Source organism: Grammomys surdaster, unplaced genomic scaffold (assembly GCF_004785775.1).
Source record: "Grammomys surdaster isolate TR1022 unplaced genomic scaffold, NIH_TR_1.0 218, whole genome shotgun sequence".
Lineage (NCBI taxonomy): Eukaryota > Metazoa > Chordata > Mammalia > Rodentia > Muridae > Grammomys > Grammomys surdaster.
In genome coordinates, this window is record NW_021604663.1 from 2117942 (window position 1) to 2141120 (window position 23179).

A 23179-nucleotide genomic window follows, 5' to 3' on the forward strand; every position below is an offset into this window, starting at 1 on the left:
GTGTGTGTGTGTGTGTGTGTGTGTGTGTGTGTGTGTGTGTGTGTGTGTGTATCTGTGCGTGTATGGTGTGGGTGCACATATGTATGTTCATATACTATGGTGAAGAAAGTCTAAGCGTATACAGACTCCAGGCAGAGGCTCTGGCCTGTGTACCTTCACGTATTCACTAGTTTCTGCTGTAGACTTTCTGAGCTCCTCAGGAGCTGATTTCTGGCACAGAAATGGTCCTCGGGCTGGCCCATGATGACTGATTTTTACTTCCTGCAGTGTAAGTGACAATCCACATCCATTGCTCCTTTGTCCAAATGTCCCCCGCCTGGCTCCAGGCCACTGGCTGTCAGACCACCTGTGCCAAAAGCTCTGCGGATCCTCAGCTGTCTCTCATTGTTTCCTTCCAGAACCTTTAAGAGCTGCACTCCTGCTCTAACACAAATTAGTGATTAAGAACCCGGAGTTAGTGTGGATGCATGTGATTCTGCATAGTTCTCCAGTGATCCAGGTTGTTTCCTGTTGGTTAGTACTACATTCAAAACATTTGCAAATAAAATATATCATGCTCTTTCTGCTCTGAGTGCTTTGGGCCTGGATCAACCTCTTGAAACTCAAACAGTAGTAGAGCAGGCAAAGACTTCTCATCCAATGGAAAGACTCCGGCTGTTACTTAAAGGTTTGTTTCTTGATTACTTGAATACTGTGGTCCAGCGCCCAGAGCCTCTCTATGTACCGGGATACTGTGTATAGACCAGGTCTTCTCTAGAATCCACATGCAGTGAGGTAACAGACCCCACCTCATCAGCTGTCATGCCACTTGTGAGGAAGTGACAGCTGCTGTAAAGTGGGTAGACCAGCTAGAGAATATTGTCACAACTGTTGAATGTCCTTCCAGGCAGCAAGATTTAAACAGGGCCCCCAAAGGAGTCAAAGGAATGGAAACCGGACCTGTTTGAGCCAAATACCAAATGAAGTCATATGTATTTATGGGGACACTCGTGAGCTAACAGATCACACAAGAACATCTGGATAAGCCCCCACTGTGTCTGTTAGCCCCACTCGAGAGATCCCTGTAGTCCTTGTCATTTCATTGTGTCCGATGATTCCACTGGGAAGCCGTCAAGATTCTCCACAAAAAGCGCATTTCCATTTCTGTTGTACATAAGGAAATGATGGATTGTTTTCATTTGGTTTTGGTCTTTTTTTTTTTAAAGGGTCCATCTTGCTGGGACGATGTCTTAATTCCAAACCGGATGAGTGGTGAGTGCCAGTCTCCAGACTGCCGTGGAACCAGAGCTGTAAGTGTCTGACTAAATTATTTATGAATTTAGAATGCAACCTCCTTTCAGTGCCTACTACATTGGAATAGAGGCTAAGAGCATCAACTGACTTTCTCCCATATAGTCATAGATCCTATCAGAAGTAGAGTTATATCCAGATGTGTTAACCACATTCACCAAAACTCTCCCCGCATTTGTACCCCCAGTCTCACTTCCCGAGGAACAGCTGCTCTGGTGATGTAGAAAGGCAACTGAGAGAAGCTGGGAGTGGTAGGCTGGTCTTCCTCAGGGACGAGCACACCAATTAGTTGTTCAGCCCTGAAAACATACATACAAGTGACATCATAGGAATGAGCATTTATATTAGGAATACATATTCTATATTCCGTGTATTATGTATTATGTGTTATACATATACATTAGGAATATCTATACATATAGGTATATGCATACAATAACAATTAGTGGAAAAGAGGCTACTTTTTTTGATTTGAAGGAGAGTGAGGGGCAGTATACAGGAGGGCTTTAAGGGAGGAATTGGAAGGGGAAAATGTTGTTGTTATAATCTCAAAAAGCAAATGAAACCATTTTTCTTCTACTCTCAAACCATAACAATCAACAGAGATTTCTGTGACCTGAAAAAGTGTAGGAGGTGTGGGGAGATGGATCGGTTGATAAAGTGCTCACTACAAAGACAAGGAGGCCAGGCTTCAATCTTAGGCTCCCTCCTAAAAGGCCAGGCACCACGGCAGGTGTCTGAGGTCAATCCCAGCACATGTGTATAAGGCCAGGCACCATGGCACATGTCTGTAAAGCAGCATTGTGGAGGCAAATGCAGGCAGAGAGTCTAGCTGAAGCAGTGGTCTTCAGATTTAATGAAACCATATTTCACAAACTGAGGTAGAGAGTAATTTAAGGCTGATATGCAGATTACTCTCTGGATTCCACATGGATACATTCACATGTACCTATTTTCATCCATGCCCAAATACATGAACACACACACATACACACACACACACACACACACACCCCTCAGGGTAAGAGCTCAGTTCCTAACACTGTCCTCATCTCAGATGCCATTTTCAAGCCTCACGTTTCTCCTGAGAATCCGGACTAGATATAAACTGAAGTACCTGAAGCCTCTCGCTCTGGGTTTGACTGTTCAGGGAAGCCCGTCCTTGCCTAGTTGCTATAAAGAACACTGCAGAGGAAGCTAATGGAGAAACACATGGAGTAAGAGAGGAGGAATGGGGGCAGAACGCCCTTCACTCCCTAACCTCACCTTCCAGGGCTGTACAGAAACTGTCTTCTCTAAATGCTATCCTTCGTGGTTTTTGGAGTCTTCTCCTACACACACACACACACACACAGACACACACGGGGGGGGGGGCATGGTTGCTTAAACCATTGGTCATTGGTCATCAACTTAATCTCAGTCCTTCTGCCCCCCACCCCCCGGAAGCTGGGAGGGCAGGCCTGAAAGTCCCTGGACTAATATCCCGCTTCACTTTCTGTGGAAAAGCCCTGTCTTGAAGCTGCCCAAATACACCAGCTGCAAGCCAGCTTATTAACAAGCAAATGGTGCTTAGCAGCTGGAAGACCCCAAGGATTATGGGATCTACCTGCTAGATAACAGGGGTGCAGACTCAAATGTGTGTTTCAAGAGTAACTGTGGGAATGTGCCCATTTAAAAGCCCTACAGTGACTTCACAGGTGTTAAGGAAAAGCCAACAAAATGGCAGTTCTGAGCCTAGGAAAGAGAAATGAGACAGAAGGCCTATCTTGCTCCCAGCACCCGTACTTCGTGTTTGTATTCCACGCCCGTCAATTATCCCTCTTAAGGTTCATCTCTGACTCACCTTGCTGTTTTCTGACATCGTGGGAAGTTAGAAGACTTAACATGGCTGACAGGCTTAAAAGACAACTTCAGAGAGAAGCACCTCCTCCATGTGAAGCCTGTGCTTGTCAGCAGGGGACAATTACACAGAACAGAGAATGGCACTTCAGTCACAGACCCTGTCAGCTTCACACAGAGGAGCAGCTTCTCTCTAAAGATGTCTTTTCAATAAGGGTTGTTGTTGTTGTTTATCATTTATCTTATTTGTCATTTGTATATTGTATACTTTTAATCTCAAAAATCCTCAGGCAAGTCCTGCCCTTCCCATGCATTCCGGGAGCTGTAAACACTGACAAGGCACCAACACAAATGTCAGTGTTGGTTCACAAACCGTCCCAGCCAACTGGCAGTTCATATCTCCTCTAACGAGCAAAATCTGTCAACAGTAAGAGGTTCCGAGTTTGAGCTGCATCGTTAGACTGGCCTCCTCTCGCTAGTCTGCCAGGTGATCGAAAGGACACGGGGAGAGAAGGGAGCGGCAGGCAGACAAGCTTTCTCCATCACACAGGGACTGAGGACCACAGACAGACTCTCTGTGAATGCAAAGCCCAAAGAAAGAAATTTTAAGAAAAATAATGGCTTACATGTCAATCACAGATGTCAAATCACAATGCATCCTTGTGAGTTTCCCACTGGCGTGAAATTAAAGTGTATTGTTCTACAGACAGAATTCTTAAGTATAATTTATTCATGTGCATGAATATGTGTAATTATGTTATTTATACATATAGATATGATTACATATAATTGTGATACAGTACACATCCACTGTGTGTTTGTATATATATATGCATATACATACACATATATATATTATATAGGCAGAATAGATATAAATAGGTAAATATGATCAACAGAAGGAGGGAATAATGAACAGGTAAATGGAAGGATGGTTGATATATAAGAATATGTGTAAGAATGTTTATTTCTGTTGCATATCTTGGACACCATATAGTTCAAACTCAAACTCAGAAGAGCAGAGTTCTTAATCTATCATCAATTAGTATTTATACATGCACATATAGCCTAACTGGACCATTTTCAACCAGACAGATTTATCCTTAGTTTTTGAGATAGCAGACACAGGTGCTGGGAGCCAGCTCAGTTGGTAAAATGCTCATGCTGTAAGCAGAAGGGCCTGAGCTTGATCCCAGAATGTACATTTCTTAAAAGCCGGGTGTGCTGGCACACACTTGTAATGCCTGCACTGCCAAGGTAAGGAAAAGAAGGGGCTCTCTGGACAGCTAGTAGCTTTCATGGTGAGTTCTAGATCGAGTGGAAAACCATGTCATGAAGCACAGCATCTAATGAAGGAATTGGAAGTTGTCCTCTCAATCCACATGCACACACACAAAGAAAACATCATATAAAAACACCCACTTTACCCTAACTTGCTTTAGAAAGAGCACTCAGGAGCTGGTTCAGGTGCATAGTAGTAGCTTTTATTTTACGAAGGAGCATGGCATTCATTTTGAATCGCATCTTACTGTTTCCTAAATAATTATCTCACAGGGCATGTCCTTGAGATTAAAGGGGACATAATCAATTACAAGTTTCTGCACTAGAAAAATTAATTCAACTTTGGATGTGGCAGAAGACCTCCAATTTGCTATCCAAACTTTCTTTTATGTTTTACGTACTCAATAGCTTTAAGGCCTGAGATGGTGACCATATTGTGTCTGTCTATTCTGTGTGTTGAAGAACATGTGTTTATGTCACTTTCACACACACAGGCTAAGGAGAATCCAGAGATCCTAGTGTCAAGGCATTATGTTTACATCCTAAGCCCCCAAAGACATGAAGCCCTCCTAGCATCTCCCTACCAAGACCCCTGGCCTCAGTGATATGTCTGCATAAATGAGGCAGTTCTCAGGCATCCGGGAGGATGCCTCCTCTCCCCTCATGGCTCTCAGCTGGATTTCAGGATAAGGAAAGGGACATTCCTTCAGCTGAAATGAATTATCTCTCAAAACAACAAATGACCAAGGTTATTATTGATATACATATATGTATTTAACAACAACTGAGAGACAAGAGGCTATAAATTTGAAAGAAAGCAAGGGAGTAGATTTGGAGAAAGGGAAGGGGACATGATTCAATTATAATCTCAAAAATAAAAATGGAATGTAAAAGATTCTTTGAATGAAGTTAATTTCACTACTCGGTAATGACATACATCAATTTTATATTTATATAAAGTAAGAGTGACTTGAAATTGTGTGTAAAATTGTGTAGCTTTGTTTTGACCATATGATTTTAATAGGAGGTAAATTGTTTTAGATCATTTATGTTTGTCTTATCAAAAAGTTAAGAAGCTCTAAAAATACTTATGAGATTTATTTCACGTGACATTTGATACTTACAACTACCCCCTGACTATCATCAATTATTGTTAAACTTGGTATGAGATCTGGGGAGCTTTTACCTCTCCACTGCTGGGCTCAGCATATGTCACCTGGTGTGCTGATTTGGGGAAAACTTAATATTCCTAGTCAGTGTCTCTGATTTCATCCTTACGGGAAACACTAACACAAAATGCAGATTAAGTAAGAGTTCCCTAGCACTGGAAAATTTTGATTTATAAGCCACTTGTATATTTCCTTTCCAAATGTGTCTTCATGATACTTTGGTTGGGCCGAATCGGCATCCCCTAAGGACTCTGAAACTCATTATTTCTCTCAGACTTCCTTAGAACCTTAAGCAGGAAGACAGGGAATGTATCTTGTGCCAGCTGTACATTCTTACTTTCCTAGTAACTAATTCTAATGGAAAGTTAAGTATTTGTTTTGGTTGTTGAGGAAAGGTGCAGGTTTCCCAGTGGTCCCTGAGTTTGCCACAAATGGCCGAATGAATTTGTGCAACACACGCGCTGTGGCCTTTCTGTTCTTTGTACTGTTAAGGGACCCCATGGACACAAACATATGCTCACACAACATCACCCTGAGCATCTTCCCAGGACCCCAACACTGTCAGAGGGCAACAGGTCACCTAGATGCAGAGGCTGGCAAACGAAGTTGGGAGTAAATGAGGAATGGACTCACATGCTCCCTTTCCGTTCTGCCCTGTGGTTCCCAGAAGACAAATGCTCGCTCTGCCCTTACCCTGTTCTCCACAGTCATATTTTCTCAATTCTAAATAAAATTGAATTGTGAAAGCTTTGAAGTCACACTCAGATTATGATTGAATGGTGTCTGAGCCTGACGAAATGCTCTCTGTCGTCTGACATGCTATTTGGGTGACAAACTAGAAACCTCTAACGGCATTTTTCAAAAACCAATCAAGTATTCAGACCCAAGGACAGCTTATTTCTAAACCAAGTTTTGAGTACTTGATAAGAAAAAGTTTCCTGTTCTTTTCTGAGTTGTTGAGCTACTTTTATCATGATGGAACTGGATAAAATTGAGCAAAATAGAATAATCTTCAAGTATTTGTTGACATGAAAATGTATTAATCTAAAAAAATACTGTTTTAGTACAATTTTATTCTCTGGGAATCTCATTCATACATACAATGTATTTTGATCCTTTTTACCCCCCCCCCCCCGCGCCCCATTTAACACAGAAGTGGGGTTTTTTAAGGTATAAGAGAAACAGGTTTTTGTTTGTTTGTTCTCTTTTCTTTTCTTTTGAATCTATGTTTTTGTGAGGGTCTGAGGCTTCAGCGTCATACAATTCAGCTTTTCTTTCTCTGTTACATAACCCATTTTTTCATCTGAGCTATTTTATAACATTATGGTACAGTAAATCAACAAACATTTTCTCTATGGAATCATAAAGATTCTTCGTGTGAGAAGAATTCATCTTTAGGAGATCAAGCAGCAGGACTGCATTCCTGTAGCTGAGCGTCTGCTTGTGCAGGCTCAGTCCACCATTGCAGGGACAGGGCACGCTGATTATCCCCTATCTAAGCAAAGTAAGGACGTTAAAGCATTAAAAACAACTCTTCTTTGCTCATTCGAGGAAGCACCTGATCCATGTTAATTCCAAGTTGTCTTTATTCTTGTTGTCTCAGTCAGGTACTTTATAACCTACTACAATAGAAATATGTGCCATAGTAGTACAATAATGCTTGTCTTAGTTACAGTTTCTATTGTGATAAAGCAACCAGGACCAAACAGAACCTGGGGAGGAAAGAGTTTTTTTTATGTCATCTTACACATCCAGATAACAGTCCATTGGTGAGGGAAGTCAAGGCAGGAACTAAAGCAGAGGTCGTGGAGGAGTGCTGCTACAGGCTCACTTCCTCTGCTTGCTCAGTTAATTTTCTTATATACCTCAAGAATACCTGCCCAAGGATGGCACCACCCACACTGGGCTGCACCCTCCCACATCAATCATCAATCCAGAAAATGACCAAGACTTGCATGCATACAGTCCTATTTTTATGGGGGACATTTTCTAGATTAAGATTCCTTCCCCTCAGATGACCCTACCTTGTGTCAAGTTGACATAAAACTAGCCGGCACAGTGTGGAAATGTCTGAGTTTTATTTTTTTAAATCATCGATTAATTCCAGAAGCTTCAAATTTTCCCATTAAAGATTCCCAAACTAAACATGTCAGGGGGGGTAATGTAATTACAGTTTGATCATATCTTAGATAAAAACCTCAGACAACAAAGAATCAAAAAAGGGAATTTATCATGATTAATCAGTGAAAGGCAGGCCTCTGAATCAGTGGGTTTTAGATCCAGGAAGATGTGTTTATCTAGCAGAAGAGATGGCTGAAATATGATAACGTTTTCAAAATCATTGTAATTGAAATTCTGAGAGCTGGAGACAAGCCAATCATATGTCACTGTAATCAGCACTGAATACCTCAGATAGTACGACAGATTAGACTCAAATGAAAGAATATCAGGGATTTGGGAATGAGAGGTCAGTCAAAGAGCACCCCAGCACAGATACACAGGAGACTAATTCAGTGAGAAGAGGAGAAGGAGGAGGTGAGAATTATGGAGCAGGAGAGAGAGGCCTGCTCCAGGGCTGGGGACCAGCTCTCTTGATCCTCCAAGCGGGTGACTGATGTCTGGAGGAGGCCCCTACTTCATCACGCCTTGATGGTGGTCATTAAGGAACCCCCATCTCTCTTACTTGGATCAAACTAGCTCTCAGAACGTTACCAGGGGGACATAACTACATTTACTTTTAAAGATATATACTGATGTTTTTATACTTAAGAACAGTTTTCTAAACTTCAAATGCGAATTGTGATTATATGGATCACCAATTCGAATAGATTTCATGTGTTTGTGACCCACATGTGGGCAACATATTGACTTGTAATGGTTCCTGTGATTCTTCACAACCTCTGAGCTCCCTGGAGTAGGTAATCACCATGTTCCCTGTCACTTATAGTTTTGGGAAAGAAACCCCAAAGCGATGAAGAAAAAAGATTGAAACAGGAAATAATGTAATTCATAAACTGTGTCTTTCCATGGAAAGAAATATGGTTAATGCCCATTGCGTTACCACGCTCCTTCCCAGAGCCAAGACTCTGATCACAGAGGAGCTTCTTTACAGAAAGGGCAGCTGTCCAGATAAGACTGAGAGGGCAGGGCTAAATGTCTCACTGTGTCAGGCAGGGGATGCAAATCAGAACTTCACACACTGCTGTCCCAGCTGAGAGAAATCTGGTGCACTCCAGACATGTAGACAAATGATCATCAGGCACACCTATGTGTCAGTGAGGCTGAGTGTGAGGGACTTCTCCAAGAGGACAGAGCAGAGACCAGCACAGCAATGTAGCCTAAGTGCCAGGGAGGCACAAAATAGTGCTTCTGGCATTCCAAGAAGAGAAACCCCTTTAACAGGCCATCCACTCACTTTCTAGGGGAGGCAGAACTGAGGAAGGAATAAGGCATTTTCTGTGTGATGGTAGGCCAGGATAAAGCATGCATGAGGTTCAAGAGCTGAGCCTAATAAAGGGATGGAAAGGTCAAGTTCATTCCATGCACAGATTTCAGTTGCCTGCTGTTGGCTGATGGAAAACCAATACTCTGCGTTCTGCCGCAGCGCTGCACAGTGCTGATGACCTGGGGTTTGTCAAGAAGATGAAAAGCTCAGGATGTTCAGAGCATGAGACTTAGAGTACCCGCTGAAATGCAGCCTAGAAGGGAGAGAACTCAGCGAATATTGTGTTATGCTGATCCTGAAGGACTGGCCAGTCAGAGATCAGGGGTGGTAGTCCAGTCAGTAGGTAGGGGTCTGCCTAAAGCTGCAGAGGGGCACAGCTACCCTGGGTGTGACTGGAAAATAGGCAGAGTGCGGTTCTTCCTTGCCTGTCTCTGTGTCCCCTGCTGTTTAGTTTGGGGGCTTTTCTCTAGAGGATCAGGGAGTCTCAGTTGAAGTTTGGGTAACGTGAAAGGCAGGGGAAATAGACTGGAATAGTGACAACTCAAGGAACCATGAGAAAAAAAGGAAAATTTGAAGACAATAAAAATGCATTTTTGTTTGTTTTTCGTCTTATGTTTCTCCACCTTGAATCTCTGGAGTACTGTGAATCAAGGTAAATGAGCACCGAGGTCTGCCTTCCTTAAAGCCAGAAGCATAACAAACAAATGAGATTTGGGTCTACAGCTGATTACAAGTGCCACACTTTTCTTGTATTGATTGGGTCATTAAAAGCAGCCATATGGTTGTTTTCTGCATTCAGTGTTCACGTTTCTCCAGTATGCTCCTCAGCGGGAGTCTGTTTAGTGGTTGATTGAAAATCTATCTTTATCTACAACTCTCTGTTATCTGCAGTGGCCAGAAGTGGCTAGTCCAGCGAGAAGGACTCCCCTCAGCCTTCCCCCACTGCAACTGGCTTTTGTGTCTCTCAATGGGGAGCACATGGTCCTTTCCTCTTGGCACCAGAGGCCATCAGGAGCCTGGAGACAATAGGACTGTTTCATTGGGGGTAGTGTTGAGATATTTGTTCAGTCTATCAGACCTCAGAGATCTTGGCTGAGCTGACAAACTGCTAACAACTGAGTGCTGCCAGCTGGAGCGGCTAGCAGAGCCCCTTCTCCACTGTGTCCTGGCCCTCTGAGCCCTGTTCATTTCTGGTTCTTTGCTTTGGGAACACAGATTGTATAGAAATTTTGGAAGTTCACTGAAGAGTAGTGAAGCCCCAGACTCCTATCAATCCTTAGGGGTTTTTTTTTTTTTTAAGTGAAAGTTCTTTAGAGATTGTCAATCTGTCTTTATCTGAAGGCTTCCCCAACTTACTGAGAAGAATCTGTGTTTCCCTGGATCCCAACACTGTCCTTTTGCTAAGGTTATCATTTGTTCCTCTCTTACCGGCCACCTTATAAAAGTGAACCATTTCTGTGATTCTACCATTTCACTAAAACTCACACAGAAGCTCATAAAAATTCTAAAAGTCATGAAGTGACTTTATATTGTATAGTTAGGGCTCATATCACTTAGCACAATCTCCCTCTATGCAAACCTTTTCTGACATCCAATGTCCTGTTTACAATGATAAATTAATAAGGCAAGTATTCAAATTTAGACATTTTCTTGTTAAAACAATGGAAATGTTTTAAATGGTCTTCCTCCTAAGAAGAGCTATACTTCAGCCATGCACCTTGGGGATGTAATGGTTCATTTGCATAAAAGCAGAGAAGACTGCCTTCGAGGTTAAGTATATGTAAGTGATTATGCAGACCACACCCCTCCCTAAGAGCAGAGCTTAAAAGCTCTCTGCACTAGAGGTGAGTGTCATGGCTTCCTCCCAGGGCTGTAGAGCTGGCTGCTCAGCCATACTGTGGGGTCCAATTGAACACTGTGGTCCAAAACAGCAGTGTACAGAAAACTTAGCCAGACTGAAAGAAAGCTTAGCTTAAATACTGAGAAGTCACAGTGCGCACAGGTCAGGACGTGGTGAGCTACCATAAGTTACCAAGCACTGTCGGGAACATGGGAGCTGATTTGTCTGAATTTGCCACATATTCTTTCCAACTTTGGAACTAGAGTACTTCATCAGAATCCTGTCACAGTTGTTACAGGGGCCCCGCAAAAGACACTGCAGAATGAAACCAAAAGCAATAGCGGAACCGCTTCAGAGTGGGAAAGCTGAGATTTGTTTGGGCAATGGGTGAGAGAGACTCACAAGGCAGTGGAGATAGGAACGGTGTTGGAGGGCTGAGGGGTCGGTGTTTCTCTCCCTGACAAATGCTATTTCGTGGTTAAAGATGAATGAAGGACAATAGTCAATGCTGGTAGCACTCACTAGGAACCTGCGAATATCCACTGGCTCAGGAATTACAAAGCAGTTGGGCCTCTGGAGAGACAAGTACACGAGATAGCTGAAGCACCAAAGGCTTCATTTTTGGAGGGTGACCCTGATTTCTGACCCTGTCATCTGGGGTCTAGGTCCACAGTGGCCATTTCCTTGTTCTCAAGTGCATACCCCCTCTCACGTCGTATCGTTTCTTCTGCTCTTGCTCCCCTGGGCCCTTCGTCACCACATCTCTGGAACTGCCCCAACTTAATTGACTAATCACCAAAATCAACCACGACACACTAGTTTTTAAATTTGTCTGAAGAATGTATAGATGTGAGTAACACAGAAGAGGCTCATGTTGCATGTATGTATAAATGTATGTGTGTGTATGTATGTGTGTGTATGTATGTGTATGTATGTGTATGTATGTGTATGAACAATAATATTTAAAGAAAAAAGCCATGAATTTGAGAGGGAGTGTGGGAGGAGCAGAGAGCAGAAATGTTGTAAACACAGTACCCATATATGACATTCTCAAAAACAAGGTTGGAGTTTTAAAAGAGGCTTTCCTGGACAGGCTGCATGGAGAGATAACCCAGTGGGGAGACGACTTAAGGGGCCCCATGCCTCAGCCCTGCAGTTAGAATTCTTCTAGGAACAGCTGCCATTGTGTGCACAAATAAGGTTGCAGCAATTCCAATACCCATTTTTGAGCCTCCTTGGCTGTTTCTAAGTAGAGCAAAGATAAGCAGTTCCCACCAACCCCTACTGAAATTGCAAATTTACTGTTAAATGGTATTTTTTAAGGGCCAAGGACAATAACCAACTTACAAAATCACCCTAGGTGCCCATCAGCAGATGAAGAGATATAGGAAATGTGGGAGATATATATACAGGATGGAGTTTTAGTCAGCCATAAAGGAGAATGAAATTATGTTGTTTGCAAAGAAATGGATGGAACTGGAGGTCTATTAAACAAAATAAACCAGACACAGGAAGACAGATACCACAGCTTCTTTATTTGTGGATCTTAGGTTATATATAGAGACAAACAGTACATGTTTTTGTGGAATGTATGTGAAGTATAAACAGGAGGAAGAAAGACAGGGGATGATAGGTAGGGATGAGGAGGAGGGATGAGGAAGAGGGAGGATGGTGAGTAAGTATGTTCTAATACATAATAAGTGTAAACCTTTGCCTTTACAGAACCTGGTTCTCTGTGAAGGGAGAGCACACCAATAAAAAGACCATAGGAACAGCATCAGGAGTGTTTCCAATATACCAACAGATGACTGTGGAGACTTCCATAATGCTCTGTGTGACGCCCAATTATAAAGAGGATTACGCATGCTCTGACAGAAACAATTCTGTGTGCTTGTCTGTCTGTCCACCTGAGGGCTTGTGTGTAACAGTTTTACAGATGGCGGGACAAATTAGAAAGGAGTGATTTGGTGGTCAGGGGTGTCAGCATAGAACTGCAGGACTGTGCAGAGTTGGAGGGGCTTTGAGGGATAAGATAGTCCAACCCCAAGTGTGCCTTTACTGAGATGGTGTCCGACAGACACACTAAGCACTTTGGGTCAAATCTCCAAAGGCCATGTACAAGACACACCTGGCTAGTTATCTTCATGTACCTGTGCACTCTATCTGCACCATGTCTGCTGAGGTTATGCATGTGTTTTGCAGAGTAATTGTCAAGTCACTTGTCAGTGACATAGTCATTCAGGACTCTGTGGAATGGCTTATGTCTGAGCAGTTGCAGTTGTAGAAAAAGAAAAGTTTACTATAAGTTGTCCGTGCTCAGAGAGCCAGAGGAACTCTCCACGGAAATTCACCTTTTGACCTTAGACTTGGCATTGTCATCCACAACTGTGTTGAGCTGCATTCATACTTACCTAGGTATATTCATACTTACCCAGAAATGCCTACCGCCCAGGTACTGCTGGCCAGACACTTGCTTTTAAGAATCTTGTTATGATATCCAGAGACTAATGATAACAAAGATAGCAATGCCCCTTTAAAAACGTGTGTGTGTGTGTATGTGTGTGTGTGTGCAGAAACATTGTAAATGGTGTTGTTGTTTAAACATTTTCTTATATAGCATGTTTGCTTCATGTATTTTGCTCAGTTCATATGTCAAAATATGAAGGTCTACATCAGAGGGTCTCAACCCTCCTATCGCCCTTTAAATTAGTTTCTCATTCTCTGGTGATCTCCTGCCATAAAATTATTTTTCGTGCTACTGTTACGAATCATAATGAACATATCTGTTCTGTCCTCCGCCCCATGGTCTTAGGTGACCTCTCCGAAAGGGTCATTCGACCCCCAAAGTGATGAGAACACAGACTGAAAAGTGCTGGTCTATATATTTTCAGTGGCGGCCTCTGCTGTATGTCTGTAAAGGATGTACAGGTGCTGAGCTTGGAGGCTGAGCTGCATTATAGTGCGCTAACAGTACATCGGTACTCTCCTGTGTCCACTTCTGTCAGCGTACCTGGTCAGTCTCAGACAGAACCTGGAGCAGAATGGCTGTCATAGACACTGTGTGTTTCAGGCATCACTGCATTACTCCCAAAGGGACCCTGGAGAGGCTGCCCCAGGTTAAGGTGACTGTGTTGAGGTAGTAGCCCTCCAAAGTACTTTTATCCTTCTTTACCTGGGTCAGTTACTGAAATGAAGCACGGACTCTCATATTAAGCTATTCCTCTCCAGTTACCATAGGAGCCTTTCTTTATTGTTTAATGGTTCTTTTATGTATGTATGTATGTATGTATGTATGTATGTATGTGTGTTTGTGTATATATATGTATAGATGTATGTATATATATATATATATGTGATGGATTTATGATATAAATTATATATGTATATATAATGTGTGTGTATATATGATATAAATTATATATAATTTTAATATATCATACATTATATATTATATACATAATTTTTTATTATAGATAAGCATTTCTTTTTGTTGTTTGGTTGATTTCTCTTATTCTATGAGCAAGGATTTCATTTGCGTATGGCTGTTTTAACAATACACACACACATGTGTGTGTATGCCACATATACATAGTACCTGCAGAAACCAATAGAAGACTTCAGAGCCCGAGGGACTGAAGTCAAGAATATCTGTGAACCACTGTGTGGATGCTGAGAATCAAACCCAAGCCCTCTGGAAGAATAGCAAGCACTCCTAAACAGAGTCATCTCACCAGCCTAAATTCTGATCTTCCTCCTAAGTATTAAGATCACATTTATGATTCTTAACCTTGGTGCATCATATAGACTAAAATATTTTTACCAGAGAGTACCAGTCTACAAGGCTCTGTGTGGTGTTTTATAAGTAGCTGGGCCCTTCATCCTGACATAATTACAGCAGTTATCTTTATCGGCCTTTGCCTTTCAAGCCAGTTCCTCTCACAAGGATTTGTCCTTCACTCAAGGTCACCAAAGATCTTTACCAAAATCTTGCTTGGTTATTTATAGCTTAACCTTTTAAAATACCTAAATATTTGATCCACACTGATTTTATTTTAGTGTGAAGGGGTTGGTATGAATTAGATTTTATTTCTTCCTCTACACAAAGCTCACCAACTGTTTTTTTTTTTTGTCCGTACTGTATGTTGAATAAATCATAACTTCCTAGACTTGAAATAAATCCCATGTTTAAAGTATATTAACTTTCTGCCCTTACATCTAGAGTCCATTGTGTTCTGCTTGCTTGCTGATGCTCAGGACAGAACACACGCTGACATACTGGCGTCTGCTGCAGTACGTTATCCAAACCACCCTTGTTTCCTCTCTGCTCTTCATATGCACTGGTCTTCCACATTCTGCTAGAATGGCTCATAAATTTTAAGAATGAATTAGATGAACTTGCTTTCGCTACAGTCTAGTGTACCATCATAGGGAAGTGTAATTAAGAAAGAATTCAATTTAATCTCAAATTATACAAGGATAAAGTGTCTCTCATTTTAAAGTTGCTGGTTGTATTTGGAAAAACTCAATCCTTCCCCCCAAATTATTTTGTCAATGTATTATGTACACAGTGGGCACCCATGTTCCAGTGTTGGCTGGTGTTCTGAGTTCACTAAATTTGATGTTCCTTACTGGGCCATAATTTTTCTTAAATGACAAGATAGAGTCTCCAGGACAAACTGAGAGAACTATTCTCTCAATGACAAATGTGAGGGTAGTTCAATTTGAGTAAAATATGTTATATTAGGTATGTGAAAACAGTCTTTAAAGTTATTTTATTTGAATTATCTCTTTCATAGGGATATTAAATATTAATAAAATGGGTTCTGCAAAACTAGCATTAATAATTTGTCTAGGCCTACTACTTCCTTCTGTCCATCTCCCAAGTAGTATCCTGTAATTCTCTTAAGTAACCAGACCTTTGAACAAGTCATGTAGTCAGAATGGATAGAAATTAATAATTCATAACTGTGCTTTCTATCATTCTGTGACTTTTTGGATAGGTTTTCTAAAAAAGAAGGTGTCTTACTCAGAGTTTTCAAAGTCATCTTACCATATGGGGAAAACTCATACTCATGTCTACCTTGGCCCTGCTGTCAAAAGCCAAGGTCTAGTCAGCTGCAAAGCCGTCTACTGGGGGGATGTAGAAGGTTCACAAAGGAAGAGAGACTAGAATGCGCATGTATAAGATTTTCAAAAGCAAGTTCATTGGTTTGTTCAGTACAAATATGCTAATAAAGTTCTAAAATGTCATTCAGGTAAGGACAAAACCCAAATCTTCACTATTTCCTAAAATGCTACTGTCTGTGTATTCTTTAAGGACAATCTCAATGTCTTTACTTCAAGAGAGGGAAGATGATGGCATGTGCAAGGGCTGTTTTGAACATTGTTTCAAGGGAGGAACACAAAGTGTTAACATACTTGGTGCTGTGTGAAGTAGCTTCCATAGAGCACTCAGCCTGCTGGGGACATTCAGAAGGTGAAGCCTCACACAAGAAGCGGATCACTGGGGATGACGGTCTTGAGATTTCATATCCTCATCCCACTTCCATGTTCTCTGCTTTGTGACTGTAGATACATTGTGACCAGCCTCTCGTGTGTCTACTACACCATGCCTTCTCTGCCATGGTGGATAATCTGCAGTTATCAAAATATGCACCAAAATGCTCCTCTACCCGTCCACCTTTGAGTTATGTCTAGTTAGGTATTTGGTCACAGCAACAACATTGAGAGTTGATAGCACATCTCTGGTACACACCAAACATTGCCTAAATTTGGTTTTCAACATTAAACACTCTAATAACATTTCAAGAGAAGCTATATTATCTAGCTTTAAACTATGTTTATCCCAGTTATTAGCCATTATTTCCAATAAGCTCGAGTCAATCAATTTACTTAGAACCTTTCACACTGAGGACATTCCTTGTGGCATATATAGTGTTTTATAGCACTTGGTCACATTCTACAGAATGACCATTTTCTATGGACCACACATTCAGCAAATATGCTGTGTGTAGACACCATTCTAGATTAGGACAGAAAGAAGCAAAGACTATAGAAATGTTGGGAGCAAAGCGACAGTCAACTATTAAAAGGAGGGAGAACATACTTCCCAGTAGATAATTAACACATTTTTCTAAAAGACTGCAAACTGTGTTTCTGATAAGCCCTGAACAGAAAAGGCTTTCTAGAGCACAGCCCAATTAAAAAAATTTTTTTAACTACTGAAGAGCCCATGGGGATGAGCAGAGCTCAGAGACCTGACTTCCCACTTTGCCTTAAAGAGCCAAGATGACATTGTGAGGCAAGGTGGTCTTTGAGATTCTTTCTCACTTCAGATATCACATACACGGTAATTTGGTACATACAATAGTAGCACTACTAGAGATGAAAGCAGATATGCATATTAATGATAAGAGTAGGAACATACGATGAGATAATAAGGCACACGGGCAAGAAGTACATGAGGCTCTTGAAACACAGATAATTCACTGAAATATGTTATGTGGTGTATTCCTTATAACTCATGTGTAGCACATGTTTTATGCAAATAAGTATCTGTCCAACCATTTAAAAATGCATCCTAAATACTAACATAGATAGTAATGTTTTGGGAAACTCTCCAAAAGTTGGTATAATATGCCTGCAAATACCCATCTTTCTTATTCCACCACAATGCTTCTGCTATGTTCCTTTCCTAGCCAGCATCTCCCCGAGAGCTGTTCACTGATTACTGTCACCCCCATGCAAAAGAGGTGCCCCCTCCAGCCTTGCTAGTGGCTACTCATGTGAAGACCCAATGTCTGCCTCAGGCCTATAGCTGTGCATTGCCCCAAGCTGATGCTGCAGAGATGCTGGGCTCCTTGGTAACTGGTATCTCTCTCCTTCAGTTCACTGTCTGGTATCTTACCCAAGGGCCTAGAGCCCATGCATTAGTAATGCACATTCACGCATCCCACAGAGCATCTGGAGAAGCCCTTCTTTCCTGAAGGAAGTCTTCTATGGCCAGAAGTGTCCGTGCATATCTCCACAGGAGCACACAGCATCTGGGCCCAGAGCTTTCTGCTTCAAAAGAGAGATAATCTGTAAAGCTGCACCCCACAGCTCCTGCCTCCACAGGGCCTCAAACCTCTCAGTTTCAGAGCTGGCACTTGGCTTTCATTTGCTGTTAACTAAAATGTCCATTTTGGTAGCTTGGCACGAAACACTGGCATGCTTGTTTCAAGGGGGGAATTGAAGCAAGCACCTCGTAGGAGATAGAGAACTGATTACAATTTTAAAAGTAGCAATTGTTACTTCTTACTCCTACGTATCAGCTTAAAACAACTGTGCACTGTAGAGCCAGGCTTTAGATAAAACATCAATAAACAATCAGAATTGCATACCACAGAGCTCTACTGAAAGAGCACAATGGAATCCTTGAAACTTCTCCTGGGAGCTTAATAACATGGCTATCCCATGCTTCCAACCATGTCACTATTCAGAGTCTGGGTCAAAGGGATTGGATAGAGTTCATTTCTCGTGTAATTTGGAGGGGGAACACTCCCAGAACACATAGGGGCATGCTCTCCCCTCCCGCATCTTCCTCCACTACTCCCCACCCTGAGGTCCATCTCACTGTACAATCTAGATTTAAAAAAAAAAAATCCTTCTTAAAAATTTCGCTCTTACAACCTTTCGGGCCAGGACACTTTCATACAACCCCAGTCATATTGACATGAAGCCAGTGTGACAGACAGGCGTGTAATGATAATGCAACATAAAGAAACTGATTTTACAGTAATTACGTGCTGTACCTATAATTGTACCATGTATTAACCCTCAATGCAAATGTGCATATTAATGAGATAGAAATGCTCGTATATTTCTGTACACAGAATTAAATCTTGGTCACTACAGAGATTGTTGGAAATGTATCCCAAACCCAAGCCAAGATCCAAGTTGCCAACTCAAGCAGCAAATGTTAAAACCAAACATTCTACCATAACATAATCTAAAGATGTGCTGACTTCATTCTCACATGCTAAGGAAAGAGAGCGAAGAGGCGTTAAAATCACCATTGTCTATAAGAGCAGAAAAATTTGCCTGTACAGCAAAACATTCTAGTTCCTACCATAGAACACCCTGGAATCTGAGCTCAGGTGTTTCATGGAGCATTGTGTGGTACTGCGTGATGGGATAGCATGTGTTGTGCAAAGCTCATATGTTGTATGTTCAGAAATTGTTGTATGCACTGAAATTGCCCAATGCACCACAGGTGAGAGTGGCCAGGTGAGCATGGCCAGAAGCATCTTGAATTCATTACACATCTGATGTTGAGTTAGTCTTACACATTCAGAATCCTTTACCATTGCCACACTTTTCAACACCTCCCTCATACACTTCCACAACCCTCAAGTTAAGAACCTGGGATGCAGAGCACCAACCACAGTAAGGTCTGTGAATACAGGAGCACATACATACATTCAACACTGTGTACTCTGGGAGTCACTGTCTTATGAGATAGAGAGATCCAGAAAAAATTATATTGGGTAAAGTAACATCTGGGCTGTGTGTATGCTGTCAAAACATGTGGCCAGTCAATTGGCATAGGCAGAAAGAATTTGCGGGGATAAAAATCTGAACTATCTTTTGAATAAGTTGATCATTTTTCTTTAATTTCTCAATAGGACAGAAGTGTTCCTTATCCAGCTATGCATGTGTTGGGGTTGAGGAGATGAGTTTCTTATACACTAAGGTTCATCAGACTGGTAGGACAGAATTGAAAATTAGCCAACGGGGAAGTAATTCTCTGGAGGAAAAATGACCAGAGTAACTTAAAACAGTTAATGTAATAGTGAATTCTGTATTTATTACTTTTCTCTCTGCTAAGAATAAGAGCCAAGAGAAGCAATTTATGAGAAGGAATTTATTTTGTCTCATGTGCTGGTTCTAAACTGGCTTTTGCTTTTCCCGTCCTTTCTTCAGCCTGGTTCCCCAGGCTGTAGGGTAGGATAGCCCTCATTTATTTGATCTCTCTTCGGTAGAAGAACCCTTACAAGACACACCCAGAAGTGTGTCCCACTAAAGGCCCAGGCAAGCTGGTAACCAAAATTAACCATCAGAAATTGTGACCATATCTAAAAACGTGGGGCTCTTAAAATGAATTCACACAACTGGAGAGAGAGAGCTCAACAGTTAAGAGTACTTACAGTCTTATAGAACCCGAGTTTGGTTCCCAGCAAATGTATCCAGCATCTCATATCTGTAACTCCAGCTCCAGGGATCAGATCCCCTCTTCTGGCCTGCATGGACACTGCACTCAGGTTCTCAAACCAACACACACACACACACACACACTTAATTTTTTAAATAATAAAATAAAATCTTAAGACAAGTTCACATGAACTTTGGAGACCATGAAAATGAGAACTTTAGTTGATTGCTGTAGGAATAACAATGCCAGTCTCAAGCAGAATTGGTTTCCAACAGTATATTGTCATTTTCTAATGATATAAAAATATCCAAAATCCTTCCAATGTACACAGTTGGGGAGCCTGAAACAGGATGGAATAATTGTTTCTTAAGCCATTACTATTTAATATAGCTTGATATTCATTTTTTTAAAAAAGATATCTGAATACACACTAATATGTCCTGTTGATGGAGCTTCACCGTCCTGATGAAAGGATTTCTAAACAAAGTTACTTGTGTAGATCTCAATTCAAATGGGCCTTAGGACATTTATAACAAATGCATTTCTTTCTGGAAAGCTGAAGTAGTCGACAACTGAAGTGTGCTAAGACGTGGAGATGTGCCCCACACCCCCAGCCTGCAGATCACAGGCTTTGACAAAGCTGAGGGAGAAGCACTGGGTTGTGGACTCCAAATTCTGTCTCTTCCTGAAGAGTTCTAGCAGGTGAAGCATGGCATTATCTGCCTCCGTTTGCAAGGAGGGTGTAATGAATGCATAATGGGGTGACCTGAAAGGCTGTGCATTTGCCTTTACAGAATGCTTCTCTTGCGGTACCATGCATGTAGACATACCAGTTCAGATGGTTGTACAAGTCAGAAGGGATGCCTCACAGCACCCAGCAGGTCTTCAGAACATGAAAGAGTTCTGGCTTCTTGCTATCCAGCCTGAGAACCTACTCGTCTGCCTATGGCTACGATGATAGGGAATCTTATTGCACCAACCAGAATGTCACTTCTGCTCTACCACAATGAGCTGTAAGCATCTCCCATAGGGCTCAGTAGTTTGCAGCCTCAGGTTTTACCCAGCATTTCACACTCCCCTCCCCAGCTGTAACTCTTATATTTCAAAGTGCTCTAGCCCTTAGCTACAGGAAGACCACAATAGTCACTGATGACATTGTGTTAAAATATTGACAAGAGAGAAGGGGCTGAAAGCAGCCAGCTGGCTCTCCTGACACCCTAGTGAGGCTCACCTCCATGGTGCTTCATGGAAAGGAAAACAAAACAGCTTTGCAGATATGAGACTGAAATGACAGGAATCGTACATAGCACACAGCTACTAAACAGGCAACAGGTGGTGTGTGGTGTATAAATAGATGCATATACAGGTGTATAAATAAGTGTGATTTGATACATATTTAGCAAAACTTGGAGACGTCTGTCTTGGAGCTTACACAGAGATGCATTCAGAGGCACAGCAATGGGACTTGACTCTGAGCTGGTCAGTTGGTACTCATAACAAGATGGCCACAGAGTATAGCATTTAGGCTGTTGCTAATGGAAGCCCCAAGCCAACTAAAGCATAAGACTGCTAAGTCTGCATGGTTCTGGAAGTCCCAGAGGAAGCCCTGCTCCCAACAGTGCTAGACACGGAAAGGGGTAAGAGGGTTCAGCCTCATAAAACAAGTAGTGCCTAAGTAATGCCTGCGCTTGAACATGTCTTCACAAGTTATTCTAAAGCCATGTAAGTATGTTCTTAGTATGGTAGTCTAATTACCTTTCCATATGAATTAACATGGAAAATGCACATTTTTGCAGAACTCAAAGCAAACTATTCTGTAAGCACATTTTCAAGCCTTAGGTGTGGGAATATTGTGAAGCCTGCAACAAGCCACCCTATCAAACCTTAACACATTTTTTAAAAAATTTTTCTCAGCTAATCTAGATTTTGGTAATTGTGCTTAGCTTTCATTCCTTACTTCCATATCTGTCACTTACCAACTAACGTAAGACTGTAATGGAACACGAGGAAAAAGTACCAATGTGGTTAGAATTTCTGCCCTTCCAGCTTCTTCAACCGTTCTGCAGTGTTCAAAGAGTGTTGGTTTTTTTTTTAATATTATCCATAAAGGAACATCTAGAAAAAATTCATATCTGAAAACTAGATCAGGGTCTTTTGAAGACTTTATTCATATTTTCCTTTCTTCTTTTGAGTTCACTGAATGAACTTACTGTGACTATTGGTTGCTGTTCTGGCCCTGCTGACCTGATGTCTCACCCATGTTCACATCACATGAAAAGCAGGCTACAACCTCATGCTTTCAAGTAGCTGGGAAGGAAGGACCAAACCCCCAAAACCCTTCACCCAATGGACGGAGAACGCATGGCCCTCCACAGGGGAAAGCTTTCCACCATCCCCTCCAGCTGGAGGCCTGGTGCACATGCAGATGTGTTCACAGGGGCCTACAGTATTGGACTGAGGCTAAGAAAAGAACCATTTTCTGGTTTCTGCCAAGTCTCATCATTGAGCAGGAGTGGAAGCACAGATTACGTACTAGCTGCTGATGTCTGTTGAGTTAACCCCATGTGCACAGGGGACTCCCCAAGTGTCCATCTGCATGCCAGATCTCTGAGGCTGCTGCAGAAACACCCTTCAGCTAGATCCTCTCACTGCTCGGCAGATCAGTTCCATGTCAGAGCAGTGAGCATGAAGTGTTCTGGGGAGAGTCATCCCAGTCCATCGTCCCAGTGACCTGCACACGATAAGCTCATTTTGAACAGCACCTTCCAATCCATCTCTCAGGGTTGAGGATGCACTGCGGCATACCAGAGCTGAAGCACTTCAGCTTCCTGCCGAGGGCCCTTAGGCATCTGAGCCCATGTCTTACACAGTACTAGCCATTCTAAGGGTATATAGATAACAAAATGCTTATTATTTTGTTATTAAGGACCTAGTCATCCAGGCCAATGGAAAGGAGAATAATGAAGAAGAGGTGTAGGTTAAAACATAACACTAAAGAGGTAAACTTGCTCATTTCTACTACATTTATTTTTTCTTATAAAGTGTATTTAGTAATAGAATTTCAGCACGTGTGACCATAGTTCCAACAACAGAAAGAAAATATCTTGCTAGCATATCTTAAA

The 23179-nt window shown here is 41.8% G+C and overlaps 1 protein-coding gene across 2 annotated transcripts in view; it reads left to right on the plus strand.

Moving 5' to 3' along the window:
- Positions 1-23179, plus strand: part of Prkn (parkin RBR E3 ubiquitin protein ligase) — a 1140372-nt gene that overhangs the window by 532601 nt on the left and 584592 nt on the right. For both annotated transcript variants that reach the window (XM_028772728.1, XM_028772727.1), the window contains exon 5: positions 1206-1289. In XM_028772728.1, coding sequence (XP_028628561.1) covers positions 1206-1289 — 84 coding nt within the window. The remainder of the gene's footprint in view (positions 1-1205; positions 1290-23179) is intronic.